The following is a 25,680-nucleotide window of genomic DNA, read 5'->3' as shown; positions in this document are numbered from 1 at the left end:
TAAATTTGATTTGATCGTCTATAACTTTTCTAAACTTATTTATACCTCTAGTAAAAAAAACTTTGCAGATACCTTAAGAATTTTCTATACAAAAGGGCATGCCATCTGCAAATAGAGACGTGGTCTGTGCTTAACCATTTTCTTTACATTTTATTACTTCTGTTTCCTTGCCTTGCCTATTTGCCTGAGCTAGAACACAATGTTGAGTAGCCCTGGCAGGAGCAGACATCTGTGTTCTGTGTTTGATCTTAGAGAAGGAGATTTCTAATCCTTCACTGTTACATGTAGTAAACATAGGTCTTCAGCAGATGTCCTTTATCAAGTTTGGAAGTTTTCCATCTTTTTCTAGTTTATTTTAAAAAACAGCCACTTTTCAAATGTTCAGAGCTGCCTATCTTTTGAGCTACCGTACTGAAAAGCACAGCTTTAGAGAAAGAAGTCTTGACCAAGAGGTCCACAAATGAAATTAAGGAGCAGATGAAGTGGGATGAGGGAAATAATCCATCGCTGTGTCTGATGACTTCCAGAGGACTCTAACATGTACTTCAATTATGAATAATACATTTAGCGAGTCAGCCATGTTAGTAGTAGCTGAGATTTCCATCCAAGCTGTCATGAACCAACTCGCCCAGGGCTTGGACTTTCATGCAGATTTGGAAGTAAGAACTTGGCTGGGCTGAGCTTGGCTGGGAGCACAGCTCAAAGATGAGGAGGAGCAGCAGGACTCAGCAAAATAAGAGAGTGAGCTATTCAACAGTCCCAGGAAGCCACCGTTGATCTTGTGGTGGGCTAGGGATCTGAGATAGCTTTACAGAACCGTCCTGGGTTGGAATGAGGAGGTCCCACATAACTGCCCATCACTTATTTATATCTTATTGCCATTAGATGCATGCTTACCTAGGGACTACAATTGCTTTTTCAATACCATAATCACTGCATTTCAATATAATTTTCTTTGTCATTTACTTACTTTGTTTTATACATTTCCAAATATTTATTATGGAAAGAAATCTATAGACACAATCAAATTGCCAAAGGAATCCATGTAACAAATCATGAAGAAAACCTATTGTGTGGGACCTTTAGTAGTCCTGGGAAGGGCAGGTTTACAATGGGGTACAAACGGGAGTCTCATCTTTGATCTCATGATCCCATATCTCTGTCAAAAATCCTGACCACTGCCCTCTGTCCCCAAATGTCCCTATCAAGAAGACATATCATTTGAAGCCAAGTCTGATAACAAGTACTTATAATCCCAGCAGATGGAAGATAGAGTAGGGCAGATGGCAAGCACAGGGCAGCTTACCTGCACCATACAGAGTTCAAGAACAGCCTGGGCTACAAAGGAGACCCTGTCCCAAAGAAAGAACAGTAGGTGAAAAGATATACTATTTAGTATTTTTTTTCTGTCTTTTCCATGAAGGATCTCCGCTCATCAGATGAAGACAGCCACATAGTGAAGATTGAAAAACCCAATGAGAGGAATAAAAGGAGAGAAAGTGAGGTGTCCCGCCGGGCTTCTGCGGGCCGGGGAGGCTTCAGCCTCTTCCAAGCCGTGAGCTATCTCACTGGCGACATGAAGGAATGCAAGAACTGGCTGAAAGGTGAGTGTCCAGAGAGGAGCAAGGGACACGCCAGAGGCAACCTTTCCTCCAGCTTGGACAATGTAGCTGTTCCCTCTCGCCTCGTGGCGAGGATTGACACGGTGAAGGGAAGCTGAGCTGACCCCAGGTGGTCATGTACCCAATTAGCCTGTCATTCCCTTTTATAATTAATACATTTCATTAATTTCTAGTCCTTTGCCAATCATTCGTCCCTGTGTGGAATCGATAGACGGCAAACAAATTAGTAACATACCAGCCATTTCCCAAATAAGACGCATGGCTGTTCCTGCATTTGTCCCACGGCCATTTATTATGCCTATTACGGGCCAAGAAAAGATCAGCATCACCCTCTCCAAGCTCCAGGGTTCTTTCCTTTCAACCTCTTTCTGAACTTGAATGCTTTAGCAAACACCACACTCTCCCCATCAGTCCCTACTTGCCCCGCCCCCCGCTAGCGTGGTTGTCCTGGAAACCAAACCAGAGGAGGCAGAACACATGCCCTCTCTCCTACACCTGGCTTCTTCTGGGCCCCAATTCAATAATGATTTTCACAGCTGGGCTCTAACAATTTCTTTTCCAACATCCTTTCTCGAAGCTACTTTCTTTGCTGCTCAGATACCAGCCCTCAACCGAGTCACACGGTACTACACAAAGCGAGAGTTTACCTCCCTCCCCGCCTCTTCCCTTGGACCAATAAATTTCCCATGGAATGCTCCTTGCCAACCAAGCCAATGGCTGGAACTGCTTTAAATTAGTCTCAGCATGGTCCCTCAGTCTGTATGGCAAAAACTACCACCCACTGTAGACCAATTGCTAGGCCACTCAGAGCCTTGGGCTGGGTGCCAACACCTACTCCCAACCCTTTCACACTCCCGTCCCAGGCCAGGCTGAATAAAGAGAAATACCCTGACTGGTGCATCGCTGTGCACCTCAGTTACTATGCCAACTAGCAGTCTAATACACAAGCTGTGCCATGCTGATGGCTCTCTCTATTTCTTGCAGATAAGCCCCTGGTCCTACAGTTCCTAGACTGGGTCCTTCGGGGAGCAGCTCAGGTGATGTTTGTCAACAACCCCATTAGTGGGCTCATCATCTTCATAGGGCTCCTAATCCAGAATCCCTGGTGGACGATTGCTGGGACACTGGGGACAGTGGCTTCAACCTTGGCTGCCCTTGCCTTAAGCCAGGACAGGTAAGTGCTCTCTGTGGGCCTCTTGTATGATGGGGCAGACAGTTGAGGTGTTTCATTTAGTGCTCAGCCAACCTTATCCTAGCAGCCACCTAAACGCTCTGTCTATCACTGCGGTTAAACAGCGTGACCAAAAGCAACATAGGGAGGTGCGGGGGGTTACTCACAGTCTATCATCTAGGGAAGTCAGGGCAGGAACCTGGAGGCAAGTGCTAAAGCAGAAGCCACAGAGGAAAACTGCTGCCTGGCTTGCTCTCATGGTTTGTTCAGCCTGATTTCTTATATCATCCAGGACCAGGGTTGGAGAATGCCTCCAGTGAGCTAAGCTCTACGGGCCTGCCTACAGCCCCATCACATGAGGCATTTTCTCAAGTATGGTTCCTTCTTCTCAGGACAGTCTAGCTTGAATAATGTTGAAAATATATACATACATACATACATACATGCATGATAGATTATAAATAGATAGATAGATAGATAGATAGATAGATAGATAGATAGATAGATAGATAGACAGGTGATAGATAGATGGATAGATAATAGATAGATAGATAATAGATAGATAGATAGATAGATAGATAGATAGATAGATAGATAGACAGGTGATAGATAGTCAGGTGATAGATAGTTGGATAGATAATAGATAGATAGATAGATAGATAGATAGATAGATAGATAGATAGATAGGTAGATAGGTAGATAGATAGATAATAGATAGATAGATAGATGATAGATAGATAGATAGATACGTATGTACATACATAGATAGATACATAGAGATAGAAAGAGATAGATATAGAAGATGAGGTCATATATTTGAACCTTTACTCGCTGCTACTGGAGAGGCAAACTGGAAATCAACATTTCTCAAAAAACTGGTTGAGCATCAGGCATGAACTCCCTCCTATTGAGTGGGGCCTTAGGGGCTTTGGTTAACCCCAGAATGAATGCACCACTACTGCAGCACATCCTGCCTGGTTGGTCATTGGTTTGTGGCTTTCCAGGTAGGTAGGAGTGTTGACAGCTTTTCTCCCTTGGCAGCTGGCCTAGCTCCTTCTGATGTGGGAGGGGCAACAAGAATTTGAGGAAACAGAAGCAATCAGAAGGAAGCACGGAAGCAGGAATGACTGGTGGGAGATCAATTAGCACTGACAAACAGCATTTTGTAGAAGCTGACTCTCTTTAGGCTTTGTCATATGTTGTTCCAACATTCCTGAACTTTCCTGATATTCAGAGCCACCTGGGTGTGACTTGAAGAAGAACGGTTCCGTTTCCCCACCCCCACTCCTCCCACCTCTAAATAACTTCATTCGATGGATCTGGTGAAAGGAAAAGTTTGTAACAGCTGATTTTTATTGAGTACTTAATGTATAAGCTTGTTTTTATTACATTTATCTCTACTATTTGAATGCTTATGGTTTATTTTCTGCCAAGTAGGGTTTACAAACAATGGGAATCATTGGTGCGTTCAGTTTAACAAGACACATGCAGACCAAGAAATGAATGCCCTTCACAGAGGAAACACCCAATGTGCCTGTGTCCATCACAACAGCAGTTTCCTCTAGGCCCAGCTAACATTCCATAGTTCACTGAGGCAAATGTATCAGTCAGCTTGTCTCCGAGAGGCTGTACACACAGCTCCAAGTGGCCTTGGAGGACCACTCCAATCTTAGCAAGCAGGGATACCCCTGAGTGTCCAGGTCTGGTGAGCTAGTTGATAATATACTCCTACCAAGATTTGGTACCGGCTTCAACAAACAGGCTGCAGTCCTCTCTCCCATGTACCTGCCACTGTAAGGGTGGCTGGCATAGAACTCCTGCCTTACTGCTTATGCTGACTAGTTTCATGTCAACTTGACACAAGCTAAAGTCTGAGAGGAGGGGACCTTGTGGAGAAAATGCCTCCAGAAGATCAGATTGTAGGCGGGTCTATAAGGCATTTTCTTAATTAGTGATTGATGGGGGAAGGCCCAGTTGATTGTGTGTGTTGCCATCTCTGGGCTAGTGGGTTTGGGATTCTATGATGAAGCAGGCTGAGCAAGCCATGTGGAGCAAGCCAGTAAGCAGCACCCTTCCATGGCCTCTGCATCAGCTCCTGCCTCCAGGTTCCTGTCCTGTTTGGGTTCCTGTCCTGACTTCCTTTCATGATAAACTGTGATGTGGAAGTATAAGATGAATCACAGCAATAGAAACCCTAAGAAACTGCTTTAGCAATATTTACTGAAACTGACCTTGCCGTCATTGAGCCCAATGCTTTCCTCACTATGTAAACTCACACAAGCGTGCTCAACCTAATACCACCACTCTTCCCTGTAGAGATCTAGGGCTTATAGCAGATGAGCTCAAGTCTCAAACCTAGTCCCAGATTTCCCCCTCAACCATAATGTATTAGCAAACTTACCAAGCTGTTCAAAGAGTCACTTCATAGAATACTGTTTCCACCAGAGGAGACACACACTAGGCCTACCTCATCCCCCAAAATACTATGATTAAGAATCAAACAAAGAAACATCAACCAAAAACCCAACCTCTCACCTTGACCTCTAAAGCCTTATTTAATGCCACCCTCCTTGCTAAGCGTCACACTTGTCCCCATTTTGCATCTCCAGCTCCTAGTACCCCATATCTCTGTCTAATCCCACCATTCCTCCAAATCTTTCTCCTCCAGGATGCCCTCCTCATGTAGTCTCCAGAACATTGAGTACTTACCATCTGAACAACTGCAGAACATAACCAATTATACTGGATTACCCTTTGACTTTTTTTTATTATTATTTCTTACTCTTTTCTCCATGGACAATGAGTCTTTCAGGGCAGAAAGTTTATTTCAAAGAGTCTATATTCCATCATACCATCTAAGAACGACCCAAGCTTCCTTGGAATCATGTGGATGTCCAGTTCTTCCTTATAGGCTCAAGGTCCTGGATCCTCCACATAAGCATGTGTCTGTCCTTCTAAAAGCTCCATCACTATCCACAGTGAGTGAAGGCTTGGTGTGTGTCCATACCACACAGACACACAGACATGAAAGTAGAAGGGGACATGACATGGCTCAGTGGGTCAGAGAGCTTGCCGTTCAAGTCTGATGACCTGAGATCCCAAGGACCCATAGCGGACAGAGTAAGCAACTCCCAAGACTTGTCCTCTGGCTTCCACATGTGTGCCGTGCTGTGTGTGTGCTCACACACAGGACAGGAGGTGGGCAACAGAAGAGAGTGAGAGAATGCATCATTCATGAAAACAGAAGGAGAACCATTGAGGGGCAGTCCGCAGACTGAAGTGGAAGAGAGAGAGAGAGAGAGAGAGAGAGAGAGAGAGAGAGAGAGAGAGAGAGAGAGAGAGAGAGAGAGAACAAATGAAAAGATTTCGTAAATAATCCAAATAAAGCCGGAAAGGTCACTCTCAGTGAGTACTGGGTAATGACATTGCCAACAAAATGTCTCTGGGTTATCTCCCCTCCCCCACCACTGCTCATCCTTCTTGCTGATCTTGGAGCAAAATCATTCACTTTATTTGTGGTTAGGGTCTTCTTAGGAGCACCCCAGACTACAAGGTTCAGAGCATTTAAATTTTTGTTACATATACATCCCAGCTATCATCCATCTGTCTGATGTATGGTTGGGAAAGATCATTTTCCCCTTTGAAGGCTGCCTCTTCACTCCTGTGATGGTTTCCTTTGCCATGAAAAAGAAGGTTTGAATTTTATGAAATCCTATCTGATCTGTCATTTATTAGGGCTGTTCTTGTGCCATTGGGGTCCTTCTCAGAGAATACGAGCCTATATTTTAAGGTATTTTGCCTATGTTTTCCTCCGGTCATTTCAAAGTTGCAGGTCTTATTGCTAAGGTATTTGAGGCACTTGGAGTTGGTTTTTATTTGGGGTAAGACATGTGGATCTATTTTGGTTGGGCCTACTTATCACACCCCATTTGTTAAAGAAGGTAGCTTTTTTTCCAAATGAACGTTTTAAGCACCTTTGTAACCATGAAGGTTTGTTCCTGAGTCCTTTGCTCCACTAATCTGTGTGCTCATTTTGTGCCGCTTCATGCCGTGCCTCTGCAGTGTGGAGATGTCCTGTGGTTCCTCCAGCATCTCGATGCCTCCGGCACTGCCCTTTCTGCTTTGCCTTTCTGCTTTGGGCCGTTGTCTGCCTTTTGTGATTCCGTCTAGAGGGGTTTTCTTCTCTGTGTGTCAATGGAGAGTATCATTAGAATTTTAATGGGAATTTGCTCTGAATCTCTAGGTTTCCTTCGGTAATTTAGTCATTTCACAGTGTTAATTCTGCCAATGCATAAATATGGGGGAAGTTTTTCCATCTTCTGTTTCCCTCTTCGATGTCTTAATCCATTGTTTCAAAGTTTTTGCTACAGAATTCATCACCTCCTTGGTTAGTTTTCCTACTAGGTAGTTTTTAGTTTATTGTGAGTGAGATTAGCCCGCAATTTCTTTCTTCATTAATTTGACATTGGTGTGTAGAAAAGCTACTGAGGTCTGTGTGTTGGGTTTGGATCCTTTAGCTTGGCTGAAAGTATTTATCAGCCCCAGGAGTTTCCTGGTATAGTCTGTAGAGCCATGTCTTAAGATCGTGTCATCTTCTAATTGAGAAAACGTACCTCTTCCTTTCCTGTTTGTTTGCTTTCTTTTTTTTTTGTTGTTGTTGTTGTTGTTGTTGCTTTTTTTTTGGTTTGGATTTTTGTTTTGTTTTGTTTTGTTTTTTATTTTTGTTTGTTTGTTTTAACAGGGTTTCTCTGTGTAGCCCTGGCTGTTCTGGAACTCACTTTGTAGACCAGGCTGACCTCAAACTCAGAAATCCGCCTGCCTCTGCCTCCCAAGTGCTGGGATTAAAGGCGTGCGCCACCACTGCCTGGCTCCAAGTTTTCTCTTTTTTTTTTTTCTTTTCGATTTTTTATTTTTTATTTATTTATTTATTTATTGTATTTAGCTCATTTACATTTCCAATGCTATACCAAAAGTCCCCCATAGCCACCCACCCCCACTCCCCTACCCACCCACTCCCCCTTTTTGGCCCTGGCGTTCCCCTGTACTGGGGCATATAAAGTTTGCGTGTCCAATGGGCCTCTCTTTCCAGTGATGGCCGACTAGGCCATCTTTTGATACATATGCAGCTAGCTTTTCTTATATTATTGCTCTAGCTAAGACTTAGAGCACTATATTGAATTAAATTGGAGCACGCAGACAACATCCACTCATTTCTTATCCTTAAAGCATGCTTCCCGTTTTCCCCATGTTGTATGATGTGGTCATAGCTTTGATGTAAGCAGTGCTTACTATGCTGGGGGTTATTTCATATTCCTAGATTCTATAAAGCACTTATCATGAAGAGGTGTTGGATTTTCGTCAAAGTCCTTTCCTGTAGCCATTAAAATTATAATGTGGTTTCTAACCTTAAATCTCTATATTACCTGTACTTACTTTCATATATTGAACTATCCTTGCATAGCTGCAATGAAACCAAACCACCCATAGTGTGTGCTCTTTTCAATGTGTTTTGGACTCAGTTTGCAAGTATTTTATTGGCAGTTTTTATATGCGTGTTCACCAGGGGTATTGGCCAGTATTGTTGTTGTTGTTGTTGTTGTTGTTGCATTATATAGTTTTGGTATAAGGGCAATTCTGGCTTCATAAAATGAGTTTGTAATGTCCTTTTCTTTGCCACTTTATGAAACATTTTGAGGAGCATAGATAGGTGTTAATTAGCACATTTTATTTGATAGATAATTCAGTGGCAAATCGTTCTGAGTCTGTTACCTTGCTCAGTATAACTTTTTCCAATTCCACCCATTGACTTGCAAATTTCATAGTTTAATTATTTAACAGCTGAATAATATGCCATTCTGTAAATGCACCGCATTTTCATTTCATCCATTGACTGCTTGGTGGCCGTCCAGGCTGACACTACTTCCTAGCAATTGTGAGAAGAGCCCATGGATGAGCAAGTATCTCTAGAGTGGGGCACAGAGTCTTTGCGTATTTCCATAAGTGGCAGAGCTGGGTCAAATGGGAGATCTATATCCAGCTGTTTAAGGAAACTCCATCCTGATTTTCATAGTGTCTATGCCATTGTGGCACCGACCAAGAGTGAGCATGGTTTCCCTTCCCCCACATCCTTGCCAGCATTTATTGCCACTTGTTTTCTTAATCTTAGCAGTTCTCCCTGTGGAGCAAGATGAAATCTCAAAGCCATTTTAATTGCAATTCCCTGCTGGATAAAAATATCGAACGAACACTTTTTAAAAAATATTTCTTAGCCTTTGGTATTTATTTTTTGGAGAACTCTCTATTTAGATTTAAATACCACAGACACACACACACAGACACACACACACATACACACACACACACACACACACACACACACACACACGTGTGCGTGCCTTTCTTTTATAGTCATAAGATTTTATTAAGCTATAAAATTTATTGTTATATATATATATATATATACATATATATTTTTAATAAAGGTTTCCTAACAAACCACATTCTAAATACATACCTTTATATAATATTTTTATATAATTGGTAGCATAAAATTCATGATTTCTTCAAGATATTCTGAATGTAAAACTGTTAAAAGTATGATTTTTGTATTAAGGATGATACGTGTATATGAGATGTACATGCATATATTTATACATACGTACAGACACACACACATGTATGTATGTATAATGTTTCCTAAGACCTCTCTGAAGGCTCTAGTAACCCAGGCATGGCAAATGCATCAAGCCCTTTTTATTGGAATGTTTTCTTGACTTTTTTGATTTAGTTCTAGATATTAATCCTCTATCAGATATAGAGCTGGAAATGAATTTCTTCCACTCTGCGGGCTTCCTCTTCACTGGGCTGTTTGTTACAGAAGCCATACAGAAGTTATACAGGAGCTATTATTAATAGTACATACAATACAGTACAGGGCAATGCAATGCAATACAATGCAAAACAATACAGAAAGAGGGAGGGAGGGAGGGAGGGAGGGAGAGAGAGAGAGAGAGAGAGAGAGAGAGAGAGAGAGAGAACAAATGAAGAGATTTTATATATAATCCATATAAAGCCGGAAAGGAAGGAAGGAAGGAAGGAAGGAAGGAAGGAAGGAAGGAAGGAAGGAAGGAAGGAAGGAAGGAAGACAAATAAATTGGAATAAGCAAACAACCAAACAAGAAGAAGAACCAAAGAAAAAGCACACCAAATGCAAATAAAGACACACACAGGAATCCCGTTGTTTATGCTAATTCCTAAGTAAAAGACTTAATCAGAAAATCCAAACCTAGGGTCAGGGTTAGGGTTAGGGTTAGGGTTAGGGTTGGGGTTAGGGTTAGGGTTAGGTTTAGGGTTAGGGTTGGGGTTGGGGTTGGGGTTGGGGTTGGGGTTGGGGTTGGGGTTGGGATTAGGGTTAGGGTTAGGGTTAGGGTTAGGGTTAGGGTTAGGGTTAGGGTTAAGGTCAGGTGACTCTTGATTACTGACCCAATCTCAACCCTCGTCACTGGTCTGTTTTTATTGAGTTGTGTGTATAGGAAAGTATCCACCCCTTCCAGTTTATCCAGACCTTTGTTTGTTTTGAATAGAAGTCTTTAAAATATTCCCTAGCAACTCTCTGGTTTGCATTGACACCTGTAGCAGCTTTATCTCTGCTTATATTACAGTCTTCCTTCTCCCTCTTTGGGTTGGGTTGGCTGGGGCTTGATTTTTTTTTCCCCAAGGACAAACTCTTGGGTTGAGTCCATGGTTTAGTTCTTAGTTCCCATTTCACTAGTCTCTGCACTGACCTTTAACACTTCTCGCCATCTTCTGGTCAGAGGTTTGACCAGCTCTTGTTGTTCCAAAGCCTGGAGCTGCATCGTTGGGCTTCTTACTCAGGGGCTCTCTGGCTTCTTAATGTAAGCATCGTGGCCATAGAGTTTAATGTGAGCATCATGACCATACAGTTTAACGTGAGTACCCATAGCCATAGAGTTTATTGTAAGCACCCATGGCCATAGAGTTTAATGCAAGCATCATGGGCATAGAGTTTCTTCTTAAAACCACCTCAGCACACGGAACTGCATGAGGTCTGAGAAATTCCTCCTTCATTCTCACTTGATTCTAGGGTGTTTTTTTTTTTTTTAATTCTTCTCTAGTTTCTTCAGTGAGTCACTGTTCATTCAAGAAATTGTACTTCAGTCTCCAGTATTTATGAAACTTCTTTTTTTAAAGACTTATTTTATTTTAATAATAATTTTATAATTATTTTATTTATAGTAATTTTTATTTAATAAAATGAAAAGTGTGTGTGTGTGTGTGTGTGTGTGTGTGTGTGTGTGTGTGTGTGTTTTCATGAGTGAGTGCACAAAACCTGAGTTGTTGGATCTCACAGAGCTGGAGTTACAGGTAGTTGTGAGCCACCCAATGTGGGTCCTGGAACTCAAATTTGGGTCCCATAGAAGAAGACTATGCGCTCTTAACACATAGTTCTCTCTACAACCCCCTCACCCCCGAGTATATCATTTCTGTGGCATCTTTCTGTTGATTATTTTATTCTACTGAGATCTGATAAAATGAAAGAAATTATTTCAACTCTTATACTTCTTACAGCTTAATTTGTGACCTAGGAATCTCCATAGCACCATAGGTTGCTGAGTATCCTCTAGCTGCTATATGATAAGGTGTGTTTCTTTGGAAATTAAAATAATAATACTTTTTAGAGATGATAAAGTAAAACTTCTATGAAAAGTATAGTAAAGGGTAGAGTGACACAGAGGAGTAAAAAGGGAAAATGAAATTAAAAATGAGGAGTCTGGGTGACTTTTTTTTCTATGTTCTTGAAAATTAGAGACTGCTGTATACATGCAGGGGGTAGAAGAGCCAGCTGAGTTTCCACACTCTTTCCTTCCTTGTGATTTATACTGGTGCCAAGCCTACGTGCTAAAAATGCTATTTAATGTCCTTATTTTATAAGTTTCCCTTGTTTCTGTACCTGATAGGCAAAATTAGGTCTGTAGTCTGTGGTTTATACAAGCCCTTCATACCTTCTGAGAGTCCCTAGTTCATAACCACTGGGGTAATTAATGTTCTAGCTGGAGGATGTCTCCATGTATCTTGAAGGTTAGAAGTAACAGCAGTCTTAGTATCTATAGAAACAGATCCATCATTTTACTTTTAAAACCCACTAAGCAGTAGTCATTTCACTAGAGAGGTGAGACCGCAGAATGTAATGGATGCTGCTCTGTGGCAGTAAGACAGATGGCACCTACCAACATGAGACTCACAGAGTGACTCTCAGTCAACTAAGAATGCTCCCAGACAGTGTGGTTGAAGGTACCTTCCGAGAGACCTGTTGACCATCCTGCTGACTTGTGTCACCCTCCTCCCACTACTCAAATGTCTCATGGGGCTGTGCTAGAACAGACTCCGTTCTGGCTCTCTGACTTATGATCGTTTCTGTCTATAGACCCCTAGGTCAATCTGTTGTAAACAATGGGTTTCCTCTCAAGATGGCCCCTGAGGCAGGAAATAGTCACCTCTCTACTGCTGGGCCTCTCCTGCCTGAGAGGTCCTTGTCAGAAAGAACCACCACTTAACCTCGGCTATCATGATACCTTTTCATTTCTGAAGCATTTCCTCTCTTTCTCTTGGGGTATATTTTCTTTTCTACTCACCCTGACACTTTTCTTTTGCTGGACCACATACAGGTGGTTTTTAGTCTGCCATCTTACCTGGGGGGGGGGGGGGGGAGTTCCTCACTTTTCATCTATTATTAAAGGAATCATCTAAATTATACAGATTCTAGAGAAAAAAGAGTTCAACATGTTCAATTATCAATGGTTAATGCAAAATAACTTCTACCCCAACCCAGGTCAGCCATCGCCTCCGGACTCCATGGCTACAACGGGATGCTGGTGGGACTGCTGATGGCTGTCTTCTCGGAGAAGTTAGACTACTACTGGTGGCTTCTGTTTCCTGTGACCTTCACATCCATGGCCTGGTAAGGGACTGCCCTGTTTCTGCTCACAGAGATGTTCCTTGGGTTGGGATGAGACATGCACAGATGAGTTTGTCTAGCAAGACACCATGAAAATCCATAAGTTCATGACTTTACAAGCAATACAGTGGGGGCAAGTGAAGATATGGATTACCAGAGATCTGTTGAAGCAGGAAAAAAACAACCCACATGTCTTATTGAGTTGATAGTCTTCCTTCATAAGTAATAAAGGCTGACATTTATTGAATAGTTTGTAAGTACCAGGCACAGTCCTAAGTGAGATGTGATTATATTTATTCCCAGTTTGCAGAATGAAAGACTAAGGCATAGAGAAGGCACATTCCAGGTCATACATCCAGAGTTTTTGAGGCCAGCTTGCTGATTCTAGAATCTGCATTATTAAACTCCGGGTTACATGGGAATTACCACTGTCTGACCTAACTAAGCCTTCTAGTCTGAAAATGCACACAATAGAATCACAAGGCTTTCTTGGATCAGGAGCTTTGTATGCAAAGCACAGTCTTTGAACTAGAGCTTTCAATTGAGAGCTTCCTCAAGAGATAAGAGAGTTTAGGAACAAACATCTGTTGAATACAGAGTGCACTTAGCCATTCGCACATATGATCTTAATTTTGTTTGAACTTAAAGCAGGTCAGTAAAGTGTCCAAACGCCCAACAGTATGCCTGCTATTTTATAAACCTATGTCCCACCAACATTTTACATCACACATCTCTACCTCCGTGCTCTCAACTCCTCTCAGACATGGTGGTTTATTCCTGTTCTCAGCAATAAATCAGACATAGTGATTTATTCTTAACATCTCCAAGAAGTAAATGTCTTTCTTAGGTTTCAAAGTCTAGAGTTCCTAAAACCAGTTAGTTCAATTTAGCTTAAGCACTGTTTCATTGCGCTTTCGTAGTTCCTGCAAATAAATTACTGCATTAGGCATTCGGAGCAATTTATTCTTCTTCTTGGGGGTTTCTATCTTCCTTGATGCATCGGGACAAAAAAATAAATAAAATGGTCATTTCTGTGGGGGCTTTCCTTAATGCTCCTCACAGGCCCCCCAGGGAGAAGCAGAGCTTACCCTCATTTGCATGCACTGTTTTGTAACTACATAGATTCAATCCCTCCACACAGTCTCTCCACCATATGACACTGGATGGGAGCTTAGAATTCAATAACTCCAACCCCATTTCTCAAATTAAAAGGCAGAAAACACTGGGTCCTGCTCTGGGTGGAATTCTGCACAGCCTCTACTCTGGTGCACGAATTGATCCATCCACAGAGCCCTTAAAACTCAGTCCTTTAGCCTGGGGATTATACTGCTGTTTACCTGAGCCTACTCACTGAGCACAGGGACTGTTGATAAGTATGACTAAGGAGAAACTGCTGTTCTCTTGGGTTTATGGGGAGTGGGGTCTTTATTAAGTAGTTTATAGGAGGTAAACTTATAAACTAGTAAGTAAAAGTTCTTTCAAGATGTGTTTAATGCTTTGGGAAACATGAGAGTGGCTCCAAACATGGATGGTCAGGGAGAAACCCATGGCAAATGAAGAATTTGAGTTGTTACATACACGACAGGAAGTCGTGTGACATCTAACAGCCAGGGTGAAGGAATATAGAAGACTCTAAATGGAGGATGGAATGAATCCAAGAAATAGAGGCAGGACCAGAGGCTGAAACCCTGAGATTGACAAAGATGGAGCAGGAAGTGAGAGTAGATGGGGTCCTAGCACCATAGGTACTCTATAAATATTTTGGGCTTTATTACATCTATGGTATAAGTGGAAAACAGTTGCAAGGTTTGGGTTAGAACAATGATGTAAACTCAAAACCAAGTAAGCGTCACTGCCTACAAAGTGTAGAGCGGGTTTAGATGGAGCAAGAGTGGGTGCAGGATCCTAAGATTTGTTAAAAAGATCCACAGAGACAGGAGCTCTTGGACTAGGGTAAGATCCATGAATGTCTCCAGAAGAATCTGAGTTTGGGGTTTGTTTAAGGGAGACAAAGGCAGCAAGACTTTCTGAGAAGCTGGTGATAAGAAAGGAAGGGGTATTCAATACACCACTGAAATTCGCCTAAGTGTGTGGGCTATGTAGCAGTCTATGAGCAAACCAGGGAGCCCGAAGCAAACAAAACCCCTGTCTACAAAGTGCATGTTAGATTTCCATGCACAGGTGTTGAGACAGCTGGTGGAGTCAAATCTGAAAGGCAGAAACATATAGAAGATGTTTCATCTAGGGGGACTAAAGAATATCACCCAGAGCAGAAGGCTGAAGAGAGTTAGGATCCAAGTCAGAACCAAGGAATCTCCCAATAACTAGATGTCTGGCAAGGAAAAAAAAAAGGATAACGCCATGGTGAGGAACTTGAGACAGAGTACACAGAGAGTAATCTAAGAAAGTTCCATGTCATGGTGGCCCACACAGAGAGTATTTGCACACAGTGCCATATTCCAATTTTCATTTAAGAGGAAGGGAGTGACTGTGGACTAGCCAAGTGAGCTGTCACTTGGTGAACTTGACAAGAGCCATTTCTATGCTATAATTGAGAACACATACCTGACTGGATGGGGTTCAGGAACAATGGGAGCAGAACGGTCAGGATAACAGATCACCGGCCGTTCCGAGGAGGGCCACTGTGAAACAGCAGACACAGGAAAGGCGTGTGTCCCAAGGGAAACAGAGAAAGTATTTGAAAGTAGACACGACTAAGTGTCCCATGACCTGGCAAGGATGACCTGGAAGAAAAAGAGATGTATGCTACAAAGATTATTGTAAGAGTAAATCCCTTGAGAAGGATGGGGTGAGAGATGTATGGGGTATTTGGAGTGGCTGGTCCCTTCCGGCAGAAGATGTAGCTGGGAGAAATGTATTTGTTAACACTGTTCACTTAGCCTCTAAGTTATAAGAGCCTAGATTTGCATTCAGCTCCATTTGTGTCCAAAACCCATGCTCTTTCCCAGGAATGGACCAGAGACCAAGGAGGCAGAGTGTGCAAACAACTGAACGTTTTGTTTTATCTGGCCGTCCCCAGAGTGGGTCCAGAAAGGCCAACCTTGTTCATTGCCTACATGTTATAGTATCATCTGTCTAGAAAGTCAGACCCTACAGATGCTGTCCCAGCCCCAGGCCACAGCTGCCACACATCTGAATGAGCCAAAGGCAATAATGACATTTTATAAGGATCGTTTTCTGTTTGGTTTTCTCCGCTAAATGGGAGGGGGGGGGGAATCTATTTAAACTATTTCACAAGGTATTCCATTCAAATTATTGTGTTTTTAATTGGCTTTCTCAAACTGAGAGTTTCTCAATCCTGGATCAGTGAACCACTAGAATCCCAAGGGAAGCAAGAAGACCGGGGATGGTAGACATTCCTGTGGCCAGAGATAAAGCTTGAGGATACTCACTGTGATTAATCCTTTGTGTCTTCTTGCTACAGCCCCATTATTTCTAGTGCCTTGAGTACCATCTTCGCCAAGTGGGACCTGCCCGTCTTCACACTGCCCTTCAACATTGCCTTAACACTGTACCTGGCAGCTACGGGCCACTACAACCTTTTCTTCCCCACCACGCTCATCAAGCCTGCGTCTGCAGCTCCCAATATCACCTGGACAGAGATTGAAATGCCTTTGGTAAGTTACCCAATGACAATGAGTACAGAACCCTGGATTCAACTATGGACCCTTTAACTTACCATCTTATACATTCTGTCCTTCAACAGACATCAGATGAGGCTGGTCATCGCAGTGTACGTGTTTAATGATGGCATTCATAGGAGGTATATGCAGGTGGAACTCTATAAGCTCAAGGCCAGCCTGGTCTACATAGGGATCGCCAGGGCTACATAATAAGAACCTGTCTCAGTGCAAAAGAAAGAGGGGGAAGGAAAGAGGTCAAATGATGGCCTCCACACAGACTAGAAAGGCTTGAAGCCACATCCATATAGTCAACAAATCTCTACTAGATAGCTATCATATTCATGAAACTTTCAGATACCAACAATATACCTGAAAGAAGCCAATCATGAAACCCGCATTCTGCATGAGAGCAGAGACCAATGAGTGTGGAGTCAGCAATTCAGGGTAGCTGCCGTTGAATAGAAAGAGTAGATGAGATGGACCATTTGATAAGTCAGTAAGAGACTGATCGATACTTTAAAGTAGTGTTGAATTGGGTATTATCTAGAGAAGATGGGATAGATTTCTTTTTCTCACATACTCTCTCTCATCATTAGTTCTCAAGCAGGGGGCAGTTTTACTCCATGGAAACTTAAGTTGGTGTCTGGAAATATGTTTTATTGTCAAGCATGACCAGTGGTGAGGCTATGACTCAGTTGGTCGAGTGCATGTCTAGACTAGATGAAGTCCTACATCACTACACCACAGACACCAAGTGTAGAGGCATATGACTGTTAATCTGACACACAAAGATGGGAACAATATGACCAGGTAATCCTCATTACTAACTTTGAGGCCAGCAGGGGACACATGTCTAAAAACAGAGGAAGAAAGAAAGAAAGGACAGGAGGAAGGGGGTAAAAAGGAAGAGAGGGCTTAAGAAAAAGTACTGAACTAGGGAGGGAGGTGGCTTAACAGGTAAAAGTATTTGCCATGCATATCTGAAAATCTGAATTCACCTGAGGTCAACCCTCAGAAAGCACACTGGGTGGAACTAACCAACTCCCAAGGCCTTCCTCTGACCTCCACACGTGCTGTGGCCCCCAGGTGCCCACACCCATACCCACCATGCACACGTGCACACATGGACGCACACACACAGGCATGCACATGTGTGCATGGAGATATTAATAAAATAAAGTGCTAGTGTTTAGTGAGTAGAATCCAAGGATACTGTTAAATGTCCTACAAAGCATAGAACAACTCCCTTCTCCTAGAAAAGAATTATATAATTGAGATGCCAATAAAGCCAGAATTGAGGAATTCTCCTTATAACCTGCTTACAAATGTGTGTGTTTATTTACTCTCTTGATCTCTAGACATTAAGTATTAAGAGGTATAATAAAAATCTATAAGATTCAGAAAGTATATAGAATTATAAAATCCCAGCCTTGTTAACAAATGTAGAAATAGCTATGAACTAGCACTTTAGCATCATGTATAATACTTTAGTGTTGTATAAATGCAAGCTGATTATGTACCACACCATCCTACACCTTATTATATTAATTCATTTCACCCCATGGGTACTGCCATTTCTCCCAGTTTACAAATGAGGAAACTACAGCACAGAAACACTCGTCCAAGGACCACATGTAGCTGGTATCTAGCTTAATACCCAAGCAGGTGTTGCAAAATTCTAACTGTGAACCACCATCTCGTACTCCCAGGTAGGGTGTGTGCCTCAGCTTGGCACAGTCACTGTATGCTGAAACTTACTACTTTTCAAAAGAGTCCACTATCACCAGGTCCCTTACTCATAGGCATGCTCTACATGGTCCTTGGCAATCCACCTCCCCTACATTTACCCCACGCTCCTAGCTCTACTTCCTGGAGTACCTAGGGTTTGACTCTGTCATGATCTTTTCAGTGTCTGAAAACAACCCGAGTCCTCAGATATAAACAGGTTTGACTTCTGGGTCCCCACTGCCCAGCTACAGCTGCTGTGTATACCAGAGCCTCAGCGTGGCTTTCTGCTGGTTCTTGGCTCCCCTACTGCAGGGTCTTCCAGGGACAACCGCACTCTTAACCTGAGCCTATCCAAAAAGAAGTACTTCTTCCCACTTCCTGTGTGTCAAACGCTGGGCCAAATAATGTGAGGGATTTTGAGTTTATAAACACTTGGCTGACTGCCAAGCCTTCCTTGGTGGTACTCCATTCTTCATGAAGACTTTTCCAGAAAGAAAGTGACTCTTCTTGCCTTAAAACAGAAAGTTCTCTCTTTTTAAGTTTCTAGAGCTAAGTACGCTTGAGACCTAAACCCAAGAGGTTGGAAAACTCAAAACTCTGCCTTTACAGGAAGGCCTGGCTCCAGGGGCAAGCCGATAGCAAAAAGGCACAGGAAGCAAAGCTCAACTTCATTGTCAAAGGTCAACCATGTGACAGGCAAAAAGGACAGGGGCCCTGTCCACTGTCACCCACAGGCACAATCTAAGATTAGTCTCGGCTTATGTGCAAGGGCAGATACCTCAGTGCTCTAGTGACTGGTGTGATGTGGGTCACAGAGAAAAGATGCCCGACTGTGCACAGAAAATGGCTGAACACAAATCTGGGTACCTTGAGGCCCAAGCTCACCCTCTCAGCTGTCCAGAACTCCACTACTCTTAACAACCAGCAAATTCTCTCTCCCGACACCATCCTAATCAGAGTCTGGAAGAACCAATTCCCTTTCACCTCTACCCTGAAAGAGCGGGGTAGATGGGCCGCTTCTTTGTGTAAGCAGCCTGTGAGTACCTGGGAATTACCAAAGGGAGGCAGGTGCTCTGTAAATTTCCACTGTCCACCTGACTGCCCTTTACCTCAGGTATCTGCAGTAGCTTGGCAGGGCAGCGTGGAGCATCGGTAGTGCAGAGTTCACAGGCTAAGATATGGATCCCTGCAGGTGGAGGCACTTCATTCTAAACACAGGCTCTATCCAAGGTCGCTGTCCCCAAATTCCTCTCATTCTTGATTGCTTGGACTTACAACTTGTGTTCTCAGATAGAAAGGTGGAAGTTGGACTCTGCATTCCACATTCCTCAGACATCCCCACGTCATTGGACACCTGCTGAGACTTCCAGCCCACATCTTCTGGGTCCTTAAAAATAAGACCAGACCCAGGCCCCACTGCTACTGTTCCTTCCGTAAGCTTATAGCAAAGTTCGTTATTAAAGGCTCCCTAAAATATCCTAAAATTGAATTCTATCGATAACCACAAAGTTCTCAAAAGGACAAAGAGGGTGATCTATGAATCCAATAGACATCTGTAGCAGAAACAGCAGGGGGCGGGGCTTTGCAGTCTCAAAAGCATTTCTATAGGAGGACCTAATTGAGGACTGCCTGAGAGATTAAGGATTGTAGGTACAGACAATGCCAGCCAATCAGGAACTGCTGTTTAGAAGAGATTCTTTCTTGGGACCAATAGGGCACAAATGGAGGGTATTAAAGGAGCTTGCAGCAGTGTTCAGAGAGCTTGGTATGGCATTTCTCACATGCTCCCAGTGCCCCCAACACCCAAGGGCAGGCAGGGTTGGGCGGCGAGTAGTCCAGGGCACAGACAACGGACATCAACCTGCCACAGGCGATACTCACATGCATCCAGGGAAGCACACTGTTGTCTTCGGATTCCCTGTGGAGAAGCCAGGCTAGATTTGTTGTTGAAATTTCCCCAGCGGTTCCAGTAAACAGAAAGTCTGAGAATCACTAATCAATCCGTATATAGTTATTAAACACATGTTTATGCTCACCCACAAAGGGCTCTCATCTCTTAGAGTCACATGATCTGCTAATACAGAAAAGAACTACAGAATTATTTTTCTAAATTGTGAATTTTTATTTATTTTTGTTTGTTTTCTTTTTTCTTTTTTTAAATAATTTTTTTCTCACACAGTGTATCCTGAATATGGTTTCCCCTCCCTCTACTCCCAGTTCCTTCCCGTGACCCCTCCCATCCGGATCTACTCCCTTTCTGCCTCTCATTAGAAAGCAAACAGCCTTCTAGGGGAGAATAATAAATAATTTATCAGATAAAACGAAAACTAATACATCAGAATGGGACAGAAGGAAAAGAGCCCAAGAGAAGACACAAAAATCAGAGACCCACTCATTCACACACTCGGGAGTTCCATGAGAACACTAAAGTGGAGGCCATAGTCTGCACAGAGGACCTGGTACCGATCCATGCAAGCCCTGTGTGTGTGGCCTCCGGCTCTGTGAGTTCATATGGGCTTTCATCAGTTGATTCAGTGGCCTTGCTCTCCTGGTGTTCTCCATCCCCTCTGGCTCTTACACTCTTTCTTCCCCCTCTTCTGTAGGGTTCCCTGAACCATGAGGAGAGGGATTTGATGGAGACATTCCATTTAGGGTTTAGAGTTGCAAGGTCTCTCACTCTCTACACATTGTCTGTATCGCTATTTATCCCCCTTTGCTGCCAGAGGAAGCTTCTCTGATGATGACTGAGCAAGACACTGATCTCTTGAGTATAGCAGAATGTCATTAGGAGTCATAGATTGCTACATTTTTGGGGTTTTGTTGTTGTTGTTGTTGTTGTTTTGGTTTTTTGGTTTGTTTTTTTTTTTTTAAGTAGTATTTGGTTTTACCCTAAGTTCCTGGACCATCAAATCTCAGGCTCTAGGTCACACAGTGTTGGGTATAGGTTCCAGCTCATGGGATAGGTTTCAAGTCAAACCAGATATTGGTTGTTTAGTCCCACGAGTGTGTGCCACCATTGCACTAGCAGATCTTGCAGGCAGGACAGCATTGTTGATCAAAGGGTTTATGGATGGATAGGTGTCTGTGTTTCTCTTTGGGTAGTGTGCAGAGTACCTTTCTGTACCAAAGATACTGGAATGTAAGGATGAAAGCTCTATATAGGCACCAGCTCAACTCACATATACAGTGGTTTGTGTAGGTGCTGTCTTCTGCAACGGGATCTTGCTGTCAGCTTGTAGAGAGCAACCTGTGGTCTTGGTAGTAGCCAAGTTTGACTTTGGGTTGTTTGGGGATCCCCATGGACCCTTTGGACCAACAGTTCAACTAGATGTAACCTAATCCCAATACTGGAAGCTTCATTTGATGACAAGAAATGGCCAATTGGGATTCTCTCTCCCCAATTATTTGACAATTTCATTTAGACCAAGTTCATATATGTATATACTTTAGAAAGCTTCTACTCTACTAGATTTCCATACAGTTCTAGCCGTCACTATAACTACAGAATTACTTTAATTGTTTAGATTTGTTAGATGTGTTGTTAGATGTATATGCACCATGTGTGTGTCTAGTGCCTGTGGAATTCAGAAGAGAGTATTGGTTCCCATGGAACCAGAGTTATAAATGGTAGTGAGTGACCCTCTGGATATTGGAAACCAAACCCAGATCCTCTGCAAGACCAACAAATGCTCTTAACTGTTGAGCCATCTCTCCAGCACCTTAGGAATATACAATGTTTTCCAATATAATATATGTACTGATTATTTGAGAATTTCCCATCATGCACCCTGATCACATTCACTTCCCAGTTTCTGCAGGTCCATGTCCTGATTGTGATCTCAAATCCCCCTCCCCAAGAAGAAGAAAAAGAGACACAAGTCCAATTTCTGTTGCCCGATTTGGATTATAGAATTTTAAAGGTAGAAGGTCATTAGCTAGGCCAAGCTCCCTCAATGAGGGCAAGTCAACAGTATCTGGGCGCAAAGACAGGAAGGGTAGCAAAGACTTTTAGACTAGGAGTCTTTTCCAGTAACTCTACACTGTCACCTATCAAATCATCCATGAAAACAGCCTAAAATATTTACAATATTCCTAGAATATTTCTAGGATTTCAGAAAGTCTTTAGGAAATATCTCAGTACCTTATACTCCAGTGGGAATCTAGGAAGGAGGTACATTCTGGCCCTCTCAAAGTTTCTCCTCTCAAAGTAAAAGCCATGTATTCCCCAGAAGCACTTGAGCCCAGTGCTGTGTTAGGGGCTGCACCTGACTGCATGATAAATGCTGGATACCTGGTAGGTGGTGGAGTGAGGAACTATTTGTTCCAGCCTGTGCCTCCCCCTCTTCTCTCTCACGGTGGAGGGCACAGTCGTCCTCCTGTTCCCCTTCATTACCCACTGGCCTGGTGTTGACCCTGCTGCCTGGATTTTGTGTTATCTGCCTAGTGACCTCCATTCTGTTGACTTTGCAGCTGTTACAAACCATCCCTGTTGGGGTCGGCCAGGTCTACGGCTGTGACAACCCCTGGACAGGTGGCATGATCCTGGTGGCTCTGTTTATCTCCTCCCCACTCATCTGCTTACATGCAGCCATAGGGTCAATCGTGGGGCTGCTAGCAGGTGAGACAGAATCCCAGCTGGGGGAGGGGGGGGGGAGCAGAAATCCTTAGCAACATTTTTCTCATCCCATTTCTCCTCGGTATATGGAAACCATTCTACATTCATCTTCACTAGAATTTCAAACATCGTCAGGGGGAGAAAAAAAACCTATTTTTCCCTTTCTTGAGCCTCCTCCAAAGAGAGCAGATTGAAGTAAGAGGACATGTGGAGGAAAGCAAGGGTCCTTACCATGGAGCCCAGCAGCAGAGGGAGCTTGGGCCGAAGCAGCGATGGCCCAAGCTGAGTACACGTGGTCCAGCACTTGGAAGTGTTAAATAAGCTAAAAGGAAAGGTTTCCTAAAATTGGTTTGGCATTTCCCAAGTGTAATTCCATATTCCCACACATATGTGTATGTATGTACACACATTTATATATGGATATGCTCTTTCCCATAATAGAGTCAGAAAATAGGGTAGGGGACCCTGGCGGTACAAGACTATATTTGAATTAATCTTAATGTTTTGCAAAGACTTTTAGAAACAGAACTTTCCAAAAAAAAAAAGTAACTGGAAATAATTTTGAATTTATCAAAACCTCCTAACAATAATGCAAGAGGTGCTGATTCTTTACCCATATTTACCTACTGTTTACACCTGCCCCTGAGGCTCTGACAGTCTAGTCTATATGTTTGAGTATATTTTCTTGCCAAGCCTCTAAAACAGAATTGAAACGGTTGACAGCACAGCTGCTTGTGAAGGAGGAGGGAACAGACCTCCCTTCCTAGGCTGCTCCTTAACTCAGACATCATCACACACACACACACACACACACACACACACACACACACACACACACTCACACGCTCGCACACGTACATACCACTATGTAAACCCAGGACTTTCTCACCATCTGGTTTCCTGTGATCTTGTGATATTTACAGAGGCCCCTCTGATAAGCAGAGCTGAAGGGATATGGTGAATGAGGGGACAGAGGCCACCTTGAGGCCTGGCAGCAGCCATGGGAAGGCCTTTCTTCTGTGGTTCAAAATCACCCAGAAACACCACACCTTCTCTTGTAGCATTGACTGTGGCCACTCCCTTTGAGACGATCTACCTGGGCCTTTGGAGCTACAACTGTGTCCTCTCCTGCATTGCCATTGGCGGCATGTTCTACGCACTCACCTGGCAGACACACCTGCTGGCACTTGTCTGTGGTAAGCTTTTTAAGTAAATGACAACCAAGCCCCTCTGGCTGGCCTTTCTATGTTCAAACTAATTCATTATCAAAACTGGTGGGGACAAGATGAGGATACCCCACTCTCAAAGTGAGGACTCCTGACCCAATGAGAATCCGTGATGAGTATGCAAGCAGATAAAAGGATGTGTAACCTTTATCCTCTGCCCTCAGTGAATGCATGGTGGTGGGAGGATACCTGAAAAGGAAGGGACCACATCAGGTTAAGGCTGGCGTCCAATGCTAAGGCTGTCGAAAAGCCAGCTCTGGGTCGGAACCCCTGTCTTGCTAGGACAGAAGCTGAAGAAGGCAAGCTCTGGGATGCTGACTCTACTGGTCTTGTTCCTCCACAGCCCTGTTCTGTGCATACATGGGAGCTGCCCTCTCCAATACAATGGCAGTGGTAAGTCCAGACTGTTTGAATACTAACCTAAGGTCTTCCTCCGCTAGCAGAGCTTCCAGGCACCTGGGGTCTTATAGAAGACTGAGGAAGGGTGTAAGGGTAATACAATCCTGTCCTTTACCCAATGTACATGTCAAGATTTATCCATGACTTATCCAAAGAAGAATTTTGAGCATGGAATTCTAGGGTGTGTGGGTATGTGCGTGTGCACATGGGTTGAAAGAAAACCGTGGAGAACAGGGATGGACAGATGGCCCTCTAGGTCTGGGTATAAAAGTCATTCAGGCCTAGCATTAAAAGATTCTGAGTGTACCCAAAGAGAGCAACACCTTGATTTCTTCTGACTCTGAATCTAGGCCTACTAATACCTTCACCTGGGAGAAGGCAGGGCTCTCCATTCTCAATCTCTGTCATATCCTTCTCCCCAGGTTTCTAGTCCAAGACAGGAGCCTAGCAACATCCTTCCATTTCTGGTTTCAATTTTCAGGTTGGCGTGCCCTCAGGCACCTGGGCCTTCTGTCTCTCCACCCTCACCTTCCTCCTCCTCACAAGCAACAACACTGGCATCTACAAGCTCCCACTCAGCAAAGTCACCTACCCGGAGGCCAACCGCATCTACTTCCTGACAGTGAGACGCAGTGAAGAGGAGAAGTCCCCCAATGGTGACTAGCTCAGCGCCAAGCAGAAATGCTCTCCTTGCCTGCATCCGTGTGGCCTCCACTCTGGGCCGATCCACCCAAGCACACACTTTCCTTGCACTTGTATCAAATCAAACCCACCTGTTCCTCCCTAACCCTGAGGCTGATTCGTCCCCTCTGCCCAGATCTTTATAACTGCCCGTTGTAGCATTAAAGGAAGCTGGTGTGCCCTTGCTGGAATTGGAAGTGAGGAGTCTGATTTACCTGTTGTTGTTGTGAAACAAAACTGTTCCTTAGTTTTTTGAGAAAGGGGTTCAGAGGTGATAGCGACACATCTAGATAAAGGATGCTGTAGCAGGGACCAGGCTGAGTGGCTCCTAGGCAGACCTGGAGTAGAGACACGTGATGATATGTAGTAAGAAGGAAATGCACCCTGGTTTAGAGCTAGGACGTGGTGGGCACAAGGAGCTTCCCACAGAAGAGGGCTTTAGCAGTGATGGAAAGCGGAAGTGTGAGAAACTGGAGCCCTGGAGATTCTAATAAAGAATCTAGAACCTTTGAGCTCTTTCTTCCAGGAGCAGCTAAACGGCTTTTCCCAGCACTCGGTATAACAACCCATTTCTCTGTTATGGAAAAACAAGTGCCTAGTAGCTAATCATAACATGCT

General features: G+C 43.5%; 1 protein-coding gene across 5 annotated transcripts in view; it reads left to right on the top strand.

Moving 5' to 3' along the window:
- Positions 1-25,680, top strand: part of Slc14a2 (solute carrier family 14 (urea transporter), member 2) — a 450,807-nt gene that overhangs the window by 388,453 nt on the left and 36,674 nt on the right. The window contains exons 5-12 of one of the 5 annotated variants that reach the window (NM_207651.3): positions 1,424-1,604; positions 2,607-2,796; positions 12,644-12,772; positions 16,215-16,407; positions 22,612-22,759; positions 23,818-23,952; positions 24,326-24,375; positions 24,863-25,037. In NM_207651.3, coding sequence (NP_997534.2) covers positions 1,424-1,604; positions 2,607-2,796; positions 12,644-12,772; positions 16,215-16,407; positions 22,612-22,759; positions 23,818-23,952; positions 24,326-24,375; positions 24,863-25,037 — 1,201 coding nt within the window. Of the gene's footprint in view, positions 1-1,423; positions 1,605-2,057; positions 2,246-2,606; positions 2,797-12,643; positions 12,773-16,214; positions 16,408-22,611; positions 22,760-23,817; positions 23,953-24,264; positions 24,376-24,862; positions 25,260-25,680 lie in introns of those variants that run through there. The other 4 variants (XM_006526488.1, NM_030683.3, NM_001110274.1 and 1 more) reach the window with 4 other exon arrangements.

This window comes from Mus musculus, chromosome 18 (genome assembly GCF_000001635.26).
Source record: "Mus musculus strain C57BL/6J chromosome 18, GRCm38.p6 C57BL/6J".
Lineage (NCBI taxonomy): Eukaryota > Metazoa > Chordata > Mammalia > Rodentia > Muridae > Mus > Mus musculus.
The sequence above is the reverse complement of the archived record's forward strand: the minus strand, read 5'-3'. Positions and strand labels throughout refer to the sequence as shown.